General features: G+C 40.7%; 1 protein-coding gene across 2 annotated transcripts in view; it reads right to left on the minus strand.

Annotated features, from left to right (window-relative positions):
- OSBPL1A (oxysterol binding protein like 1A) overlaps positions 1 to 10657 on the minus strand; it is a 75970-nt gene extending 65313 nt beyond the window's left edge. The window contains exons 1-2 of one of the 2 annotated variants that reach the window (XM_063130645.1): positions 10581 to 10657; positions 2145 to 2267 (exon numbers count right to left, since the gene is read on the minus strand). In XM_063130645.1, coding sequence (XP_062986715.1) covers positions 2145 to 2265 — 121 coding nt within the window. In that variant the 5' untranslated portion in view covers positions 2266 to 2267; positions 10581 to 10657. Of the gene's footprint in view, positions 1 to 2144; positions 2268 to 8889; positions 9091 to 10580 lie in introns of those variants that run through there. The other variant, XM_063130644.1, reaches the window with a different exon arrangement.
- Positions 10658 to 11674: the final 1017 nt, after the last annotated feature.

Below are 11674 nucleotides of genomic sequence, written 5' to 3' on the forward strand. Positions count from 1 at the left end.
ATTGGTTAGAATGTCAAACAAGGACCTGGGAAACCTTGATTTCCCACTCAGTTCATTGGCTATCACTGTCTTTCAGCTTAACCTAACTCACAGGGTTGTTGTATACTATCTTGATTTTGGAGAAAGGGTAAGACGAAAACGTAGTTCCTTTTTCCAATAGTTATGCTAGAGCAATACAATACAGACTTTGTGTGCTACACAAAGCAATATTTTTTTGTGAAATACATGGTGATATAGGAAAAAGTGCTTTTGTACACTAAATGTATTTGTGCTGAATTTTAGGATACATGCTTGTTTGGTTTTTTGCTTTCCTGAGTAAACCCCTTTCTTTAGCAATATATCTCCAAGATTTTGTCTTTGGTCATCAGGCGTTTTCACATACTTTTGTGCAAAGCATATAGCAACAAAGATCAAGGATTCAACGTTAACAACCAACAGTTAGGCAACAGCTGGGCAAGATCAAAGTGAATGAATTTTAAGTTAAGATACACCGTGGGCCAGTTTGGATACATAACAGCCCATAACGTGTTAATTAACTCTCGAGGGGCTGTGGTGTGTGCTGTCCACCATTATGAATATGCAACCACCAATCAGGGGTTGCCGTGGCTTCTTGTATCACGTGAACCTGGTCAGGGAGGGTTATTCAAGGGATAGCAACCCTCACATAACCCTAGACCAGACCATAGGTTATGCAACCCTATGTTTAATCTTTCATTATTTAATCTTTGAATAACCCTCCCTGGCAGGGTTTGCATGACATGACAAGCCATGGCAACCTCTGGTTAAGGGCTGTATATTCATAATGGTAGATGGCATACACCATGGCTCCTTGAGGGTTAATTAATTATATAGGCCCAGATTTACAGAATGCTCTCCTAAAGGATGCTTGTTTGGTGCAGACACTATCATCTTTTCAGCAGTGGACAAAGACAGACTTATTTTCCCAGATATTTGGACATTAGTGATGGCCTAATTGTTGTGGGCTACTGTGGTGGTGTTCATTCTAGGGTGGTGTGTGAGAGAGATTTTATGTTTTCTGGCTGAACATTTTTCACATTGTATTGTTTTTAGATTATGTTTTATGGTGTTTATTCTTATTTGGATTGTTGTGCTGATTATGTTTTATATTAATCTTGGGGGTTGGTTGGTTATATTAATTATGTATTTCTGTATTTGTGAAACACAGTTGCTTTGAGTGATTTTTGCATTGGGAAGTGACACATAATAATAATAATAATAATAATAATAATAATAATAATAATAATAATTTATTTATTTATTACACTTATATACTGCCCCCATAGCCAGAGCTCTCTGGGCAGTTTACTAATTATTATTAATAATAAATTTATTTCTCACCCGCCTCTCCATTTGGATCGAAGCGGGGAACAACAAGCATAAACATATAAAATTGATTAAAAACATAGTACACATTATTAAAACATCCTAAAAACATCCTAAAATTCCTCTGGGTAGGCCTGCCGGAAAAGATCAGTTTTAATAGCTTTCTTAAATGTTAAAAGACTTTTAAGTTGGGTGAGAAATAAATACTATTACTACTACGAATAATAATAAACAGATGTCAGAGGGAAGGTTCTAGCCTAATTCTTCACCTAATTCTATTTGCAAAAAATAAATTAAAAATAAAAATAAAAATATGAGAAGGAATAATCAATTATCTGTGCATCCACATACAGCTTAAAGAAGTACAGCCCAAATATACGTTCACCTCCTCAGCAAGAACTAGGCATTTGTGAGGATAGAAGAGATGAAACAGGCTTAAAGCAGTTGTGTTAGCGTAGCATTTGTCTGAAGGAGAAGATCATAACCCATCAATCTATTTCTTCAAATCATAGTTGATACTTTTGCAAGCAGTAGAGCAGAGCTGCCAGGTGACAGAAGATCTTTCAATCTTTTTCGCTAAAACATGTCTTTTCCCACAGGTAAGAAGATATACATTGTGCTGTTAAACTATAATCCAACATGAAATTTTACAGATTCACTACTTGCTATATACCAATGTAATTATATCAAAGAACTGCCAAAGATTATTACTGTTGGCTCAAGAGACCACCTATAATGAAGCCTTGGTATCAACACTTCTAAATGCGACAGGTATTGCTTGAAAGATAATCCATACTAACCTTTGCAGTTGATATTAAAGGTAACCTCTCCTTTGTCCATGGTTTTCAGTAGTTGCTGGACTTCTTCACTATTTCCATTTCTAGCATTATGGAGAAGCTGCTGTTCTGCTTCTGTGTTCATCTCTGCAAAGATACAGATATGATTTTATTTTATATATTTATTTGACTAATTTGAATCCCAACTTTTCACTAAATAAAGTGGTGCTCAAGACAAAAAGTAAGACAAAAAGACAGACAAAGATTAGAATACAGATATAGCATGGCAGATAATTAAGTTATCAGAGTTAGCTAAAATATTAAGACTAATAAAAAGTCTGCCAAAACAGAATTATCTTCACCTGGTACAATGGAAGCCACATGAACTATTATTACCATTCTAAACCAGCATTAACCAAGAGCAATTAGCCGATAATTGCATAGAATCATTTTTAATAGGATATACTAGCTAGATTTTTTTTTTTAAAAAAAAACCCACCTGTGTGCACATCCAAGTCCTTTCATGTGCACATCACAGGTTGCCCAATATCTCTTGCAGACAGCAGTTTTGTGCTTCTCCAGAAGCAATTCTAGTAATTGGCAAAACTTCCTCAAGTTTCATGAATAGCTTGTGGGGGAGTGGGGTTGAAAGAAGGGTTTTCAAATGCTCTGGCAGGTATGCAAATGATCAATGCACAAACCTTTAGATCTCATCAGCTGTCTAAATGCCCATTTCAAAAAATTTGGCTGATGGTTTCTCCCACATTTTGCCTAACTTTGTCCAGTCAAAAATAGCAGTATTTATTAATGAATTCACAAGCAGTCATGCAATCATATGGACTATCCCTGAACAATAGTGGCCACAAGACAATGAGCTTCTCTACATTAAGCAAAAAACCCCTCAGCCTTACCAGGGCTTTCTGTTTTCAATTTCTTTGTGATGGGCTTCTTTACATGGTGGACATGCAGTTTGTATTGAGGGAAGTCCTTCTGTTTCAATTTACAGCCACTAGATGGTACTGTCATTATAGCACTATACTGACATTTCACACAGCTGATAGATCGCAATGTCCCTTTTCACATTATCTCTGCTATTTTTGAAAGCAGGATAAAGGAGGGAAAGTGCAGGAGATATCCCAGAGGGTGATAGCATCAAGTAAAGGACCTGTTAACTTCCATGAGTGACCACTCACAAGCATGCAATAAAATTGGTTGTGTAGAAAATCCCATTAACAGTAGGCCTATACTCTCATTTAGGGTCATTTCATGAGTTTGGTCCAACTAAAAGTATCATCTGCATACATCAACGAATTTGAGAAAGACAGAAGGCAAGGAATTCTTTGTCCCATTTAAAGTTTTTAAAATCAGCATGACCAGGATTATTAAACAATGAAATTAAGCATGTTTGTCTGCTTGTTAGCTAAAGTTCTCAGCTGTGCAAGAGCACCAGTATGTGTTCAACACAGAAGGCCTAAGTATGTCATATTTATTTAGTTGCCTCAAGTGAACTGGCAACCTATTTACTTGGAAAAAAGTCCCATTGGTTCAATAGAATGCACAAGTACTCATGATAGGAGGCTTTATTATTTTCTTTAGATTATTTAGGGAGGCTTGGTACTGTAGGAGGGGTTAGAAGTGCTGCTGCTTTATAACGTTAGAAGAGTCATGCTGGATCAGGCCGAGGGTCCATCTAGCCAGCATTCTGTTCACATACTGGCCAACTAGCTGCTCACAAGAACCCAACAAACACCATCACTCATGTTCCTCAGCAACTGGTGTCCGTAGGCATACTGCCTCTGATACTGGAGGTAGCATATAATCATAGATACCCTTCTCCTCCAGGAATTTGTTTAATCCCCCACTACATCTACTGTCTGGAAATATTAAGTCAGTTGATTTTATTGCATATACCTATAGGTTCTTACAATTTTGCCATGACAAAAAAGAGGCAGTTATAGAAAGGAAAAGGTTGAACAAGTCACTTAATTCAGTTCATCATGTGCACAACCTATAGCAACAGTTTTTAGGATCTTTCCACTAATCTTTTCAGCAGCCACTGTGAATACGGCTACTTGATTAGTTACATAAAGATCTGTATCTACCAGTAGTTTACACATCTGCTCAGCCAAAGTTCTATCAGACATTCCTCAGCAAAAGTACAAGAAATCTTCACAAATATAATTCAACAACAACAACAACATATTTGTGGAGTCCCAGATATACAAAGATATTGAAATATGGGAACATTTATATTTTGATAAGTGTAATATAGTTCCAGACTATTCACAAGAAAACAGGAAGTTTTAAACAGGAAGTTTCTTAAGTGGTTCCTGATAAGAGATAACACACAATCACAAGATGCTCAACAAAACAGCTACATTAAACAGCATGCTTCCAAAGATAGGGTAACCATATGAAAAGGAGGACAGGGCTTCTGTATCTTTAATAGTTGTACAGAAAAGGAAAGTTCAGCAGGTGTCATTGGTATGCATGCAGCACCTGGCGAAATTCCCTCTTCATTGCAACACTTAAAGCTTCAGGAGCCCTGCCCTCTTTTGTATCTGGTCAATCTAGTATAACTAGAAGGGCTCCTGCAGCTTTAACTGTGATGAAGAGGGATTTCGTCAGGTGCTGCATGCATACAAATGACACCTGCTGAAAGTCCCTTTTCAATACAACTGTTAAAGTACAGAAGCCCTGTACTCCTTCCTATATGGTCACCCTATCCAAAGAGACAGAAAAACACTGCACTAACTTTTTTAAAGTTACAGAAAGAGGCAGACAGAACAAGCTCACACCACTCAAAAGCCAGGCTTTTTAAAAAAAGATCTAGCAGAGACTTCCTAAGAAATAAACTGATTCCAAAGTAGTTACTTAAGTTAGCAGCATATAAATGAGACACTGTTACAAAGGGAAGCAGTCAACAGACCAGTGCATCAAGGAAAGATGGTAGCATTTCTTTAAAAGCGTTAAAGGTGAAATATACCATTTAATTCCAGTTGCTGTGGGGCAGCGCTGCTCTCTTATATCCTGCAGTGAGCATGCTTGCCTGCCTGCTTGCATTCATTAGATTTGTATACTGTTCAACTCAATAATGCTCTCAGGTAGTTTACAAATAAGCGTCTGACTGGCTGCTGTGAGAAGCAATATGTTGGGCAAGATGGACCTTTCGTTTGACACACACTTTCCCCAAAACTATTCTACTTGTCAGGACTAGCCCAACCCAACCAGACAGATAAGGGTAACCATAAGCTTGCATACAGTTGAATGAGTGCTTCACATGACTTCAATTTCAGGATAGTAAAGGATTACTGTAGCAGCATTAGGAACATAGGAAACTGTCTTATACAGTCAGACCATTAATCCATCTAGCTCAACATTATCTGTACTGACTGACAGCAGCTCTCCAGGGTTTCAGAACAATGTTTTCCCCCTGGAGATGCCAGGAATTGAAGTTCTGCCTGCAAATCATGTGCTCTATCACTTTCTTCTCACTTAGGGCGACCATATGAAAAGGAGGACAGGGCTCCTGTATCTTTAACAGTTGCATAGAAAAGGAATTTCAGCAGGTGTCATTTGTATATATGGGGAACTTTATGAAATTCTGTCTTCATCACAACAGTTAAAGGTGCAGGAGCTATACTAGAGTGACCAGATTTAAAAGAGGGAAGGGCACCTGCAGCTTTAACTGTGGTGATGAAGAGGAAATTTCACCAGGTTCCCCATATATACAAATGATACCTGCTGAAATTTCCTTTTCAATACAACTGTTAAAGATACAGGAGCCCTGTCCTCCTTTTCATATGGTCGCCCTATATCTCACTCCTTTCTTCCCCTCACCCCACACTCGCTTCACTTGTTTAGCTGCAAGACCACTCATCAAGTCCAGCATTAGACTGATTTTTAAAATTCCAATATTCCTCCACTTCAGTCACTAGAAACTATGTTAAAAACAAAGGGCCAGGAGATAGTCCAAAAGTTGCTTCCTTGTGCAATATTGTATGAGCGAGAGCAGGGTTTGGGCAACCTTGTGGCTTCTGAGGGGCAATTGTTGCCACTCATTCAAGAATGGCCCATACAGCAAGGGTAGAAATACATCTGTAGCAGGCTAAGGAATACTGGGCCCAAATGGACTATACCTATAAATACTAGAGTAAGCAGGAAAGACATTCAAGTACGCAGTCAACATGCTAGAATTTCTTTAAAAGTTTTATGTGGATTGCTATGGACCTAGCTATCAATTGGTAAACACTTTGGGAGTTTCGTCAATGTTTGCCCTGTGACCTTAGAGCTTTCAGAGAGTTCCTACACATTGTTCTAAAATAGATCACATTGACTACTTTATCTTTAAAGCTTGAGAGTTCAGGGTTACTGCATAATCTAGAACATGCTGGCTCTACAACCACCATATGTCTAAGAAATGGCTCAAAACTTGTTATCTTTTTTCTTTAAATTGGATGGCATTAAGGGTGAAGGTTTGCAAAACTAAGGACTGAAAAACAAGGCAGTAATTGACCAATTTCTGTGTTCAGCAATAATCTTGTTTTTAAAAAGGGCACATTGCTACTGCATTTTCATCCTTTCTTTTGCAGCTAGAACTAAAGTTTGATTTTTAGCATTAGACATTTTGGCCAAGACCAGTGGTGTGTAGTGGTAAGTCTTGAAATGCAGGAGCTCATCATGACAATGTGTGAATACACACCCATACACACCAAAGAGCAGCAGTTTATAAGACCCGATTTATTAGGATCAACGTAACTGTAATAATCCTATGCATAGTTATCTTGGAGTAAGCACTGTTGAACCCAGTGGTGTTTACAAGTTGAACCTATCCAGTCAGAAATAAAACACACTGAACTTTGTCAAAAGATCTTCAGACAGCTGGAAATACAAACAATCCTACAAATAAGTGTCACCATTTAAACTGTTAGCATAAAATAGGAAACTGATCAATGAGAAGGAAAGAAGCATCCAGCCTCTGCTTGCTTGTTTGGCTCATTCTCTGACTTCTTATATGCTGATCTGGCACAAACTAGAAAACCTTGAAAGCCTCATTCACTTGCCAGGACAAGGAAGGGCTGCCAACTAACCTGACACTCCTGGTATACGGTGTTACCAGTCCTGCTCTGAAAAAAGTCCTGAGTTGTACTCCCCAAGCATTTCCTCTCAACTAAACCATTGGCTGAGACACTGGATTTTGCCAACATCCTGTGACCAGACGTAACCACAGTGGGGCTGCATGTGATCCAGTTCTAGAGTGCACATTGTGCATTTTTTGTTTTCGTAACCAAGGAAGCTGGCCTTGCTGCTGCAAATTTTATCCCATTTATATATCCATTAAGTGTTTACTTGCACTTTTAAAAGATATTGCATAGTTTTAGTAACATTGTCATCAGTTCAAATTTGTTGCTATTTTATGTTGCATAATTGTGTTTATAGTTTTTGTGAGTTGGTTTGAGTGAATGAAAATACAGAAAGTTGCGAAGTTATTTCTTCAATAATAATAACGATAATGATAATACTAACATGGAAAGAACCAATGCAACTGAATGTGAGTTGTGTAACTTCCATTCTATGCACTTTCTGTTCTTTGACATTCAATTAAATAATGCCTTTAATTTAAAATATGCCTTGGGGCATGTCTGCACACTCCCAGTTCAGCCCTGTAATGCATGACTAAGATCATGGGAAACGTCCTGAGGTAAATGAAGACATGGTTTCTCAGTGACCCATCCCCAAACTTTCTGGGCTGCCTGAGAGAAGGAACTCAACTGTTCATCTTGCACAACCCGAATACATCTCTATGCTCATTACTGTTGTCTGTGTGAACCAAAAGAAAATAGAACTGGCTGAAGCACCACTGCACGTCTGGAGTACCGGAATCAACAAAACAATGGGCATGTCTACACATGCTGATCATGAGACCCTCCCCCTGGATTCACATGGGGAGGAAGCAGGATGTTGCGGTCGCCTTTTTGTGGGGGAAGCAGTGGGGCCGGTCACATAAGAGTGAGGCCTCACTCCAATGAAAAGGAAGAAGAAGAAAAAAACTTTCCCCCTGAAATCAGCCCCCAAGCCCCCTCCCTGCCATCCCAGGGGTGGCAAAATTGCTGTCACCCCGTCCCCTGATGGGCACAGAGCCGTGTCGCACAGCTCCTTGCCCATTCCTGGTACTGTGCTTACTTGCGAGTAAGCAGGCACCTGGTGGGATGGGTGCCCACACCTCCCGCGGTCTCGGAATGGTCCCGGGACTGTGGGAAAAATTGGAATAACTGAATAACTGGAATAACTGCTTCTTCTGCCCTTTTTCTTAACAGAAAAAATATGTTAAGGAAGAATAGACAGAATTGCTGCATAATGCTTTTTGATTGTTAGTGCTAGGAATCTTACTAGAAGCATCCAATTTAATGAACAACTTAATACCCAAAAGCAAGGGTATGCAAATCTGGGAAATTCCTATCTTGGTTGGCATGGTCATTGTTCTATAATGTGGTAGCAAAGAGGAGATGAGACCTCTTCAAAACTGAGAACAACTAATAACCATATGAATTACACAAATGCAAATATAAAAGGTAGGAATTCAGATGGAATTTTCCCTATTATTTCAGGAGAGGAAACCTAAAAATTGTAGATCTCAGTTAAACCATAGTTTGTTTTTTGTTTGTTTTTAGGAAGCTGCCTTATACAGAGTCAGACTGTTGGTCCATCAAAACCGGTACTGTCAACACTGACTGCTCTCCAGGGTTTCAGGAGTTTTTCCATTCCTTACCTGGAGATGCCAGGGATTGAATCTGGGACCTCCTGCATACAGAGCATGTGCTCTACCACTGATCTATGGCCCCAGGTTATTGTGCATCAAGATATTGTAAACCTGAAATATAGTATTCAATCAATTTATTTGGTATATGAGCTACATCAAATTATGACAGTTCAGTCAATGTAGTTGTGTGAACTGAAACATGTTCTTAGACACACAATAACCTAAGATAAAGAATCAAACAGACATTTTTTTAGCTCCCCTTCTGTGCTAATCACCAGAGAAACACCAATGTTAATTAAGCTTAAACACTAATTAAGCTTAAACAGCAGGAAAAATTCAAAACCTTGAAATCTCTTTCCTTAGCTCTTTTTTATGCAACTAGGTCCATCACTACCACTTTAGGTAAGTTATTCTGCTTTACAGAAGGACATGTTCTAGCCACAATTTTCATTTAAATTGACTTTTGCATTCCTTGTATCTGCATTTCAGCATGCAACTGACACTGGTGGGCATAGACACTATATCTGACTACTACTCCCTCACTTTGTAGCCTAATCAAAAGTCCTATGTGGATATTCCAACATACATGTCACTGGACAATGGACATGCATTTTTTTTATTATAAGCACACATTTGGTTAATTCTCACATTCAGCTATTCCCAAATTCATCATAAATGTGTTTGCAGCAACTTTATCCTTACACTGCGTCCTTACAAATGTCTATAGTTTTTTTAATTGTAATTTTTTTTAGATAGAATACAAGTTGTAATAAAGCGTACATTAGGTGACTATATGCAAATGCATTTTTTAATTAGCTTGTATGCATATCCACAATGACAAATGCTTGCATAAGCTTTCGCTTGCACAGAGCTAAAGATGACTGATAGTATCTTGAATGGCAACACCCAGAGAGGCTTGCAGATTAACATTTTAATAGGGTTGTCGCCACCTTGTTTTACGCCAGTGACAAATTCAGCAACTGAAGCTTTTTCTAGGATGAGGCAAGGTCCACTAAATTCATTGTGTTTTCCCACGGTTCTAGGAGTTTTTCTGAAACTCTTGTTCCAGAAAAAGATTTGGCCACCCTTAAACTTTTTAACAACCGCTCTGCAGCCCTTTACAGTATCGTCCATGCAACAGGTCCAAACAAATTCTGCTGATTTAGCACGAAAGATTAAGATGTCAGTCACAAGAGATACCCCTGATTAGGATGGACATTTCTCCTTCACGAGAAAATGTAGACGTGTCCTCCTCAATCCGAGGCAAAGTCTGTCTGAATTCTCTGCGCGCCCTGTCAAGGACCAGAAGCGCACGCTGCTGCTGCGCTGTTACGCCGCGCGTCAAAAGCGAGCTTGTCACTTCGACTATACTCGAGTCGGCGTAGAAACGGGCGCTGCCAGCCAGCTCCTGGCCGCACTATGCACCGGCCGGGGCGCGGGGGGGGGGGGGGAGGCGTTGTTCAGCAGAACGCAGTACGGAAACCGTATTAACCAGTTCCAGGAAGACGCTCTGATCCGAAGCGTCGTTGCCAGCACAAATCCTCTCAAAGCGAAAAGCTCTAAGTTCCGCGCGCAGCCCACCCAACAAACGGGCGCGCGCGGCTCTTTTGGCTACGTTTTGCGCTGGCCAGCCACGCGTGCGCGCTCGTGTTTACACACACATAATCACACACACACACATACTCCATCCTCTTTCTCACCGCTTCAGGCGGCGGCGCCAGGCCGGCAGCGGTTCCGTTCGGCCAACCAAGGTCCCTTCTGCAAAAGCACTACTACCACTCACTTAGTGTACCCTCCCCTTCGCCCCGCCCCGCCCCTTCCCGGTCTTTTATAGTTCGCACCCCTCCCCACGCGCGCACGTGACCGCGCGCGGGCCTTCGCCCGGAGGATTCCTAGCCGCTCCTCCCCTCTGGCCTGCCAAGATAGGAGGCAAATCTCAAAGGGAGCCACCGGAGGAGACAAACGGTAAAGGCAAAGCTCCTCCCAGCGGCAGAGGCGTGCAAGGCCCTCAGCGTTGTTCCGGTGCCATGTCCCCCTTCAGCAGCCTTTCTCTACCTGGGTGCCCTTCAGATGTGATGGACTACAACACCCAGGCTGGGGAATGCTGGGAGTTGTAGTCCAACACATCTGGGGGGCACCAAGTTGGGGAAGGCTGCCCTTGAGAGGTAATCATTCCGGTTCGGGGAAATGCAGAAGACATCAAACTCATCCGCACGAGACAGGTTTGTTTCCACAAATAAGCCCTGGGCTGACCTTTTATTTTTTTTGGAAGAGTTAAAATATCGTGCAAACTTGTCTCGTGAAGTGCTGGAATTCGTTTAAATGCCACTGTTCAGCCCCAAACACTTGAGCAGCTCGACCGGAACGCAGGGTCGCTCCTGCAAATACCGTTGAGTTCAATGGGTCTTATTACCAAGTAAGCATGCACAGGAAGGCAGCCTACAGTATGCCCCAGTTTATCTCAGTAGAAGCCCATGCCTATGCAGAGTTAGGCAGCAAGCCTTAAACCCACTAAAATCGAATTGGGCTGCGAGGCTCATTCCTCCAGCGAAGTCTGAAGAAAGAATGTGAATTAAGCAGGTGAGGAGTGCCTTTGCAATTACAAAGTTAAGCAAAAATAACAAAGATTCTTGCTGCAGCTCGGATAATAGATATATTATGCCATGACCTTTCTTGGATTGAAGAATACGCTTCATCAAATGCAAAGCGTTTCAGAGAATTCAAACAAAACGTTTCAGCCATGTGTACTACTAAATTCAGAGTACCCGCAAAACCTTATGGGTGGAGGGGGGCG

This window comes from Elgaria multicarinata, chromosome 7 (genome assembly GCF_023053635.1).
Source record: "Elgaria multicarinata webbii isolate HBS135686 ecotype San Diego chromosome 7, rElgMul1.1.pri, whole genome shotgun sequence".
Classification (NCBI taxonomy): Eukaryota; Metazoa; Chordata; class Lepidosauria; order Squamata; family Anguidae; genus Elgaria; species Elgaria multicarinata.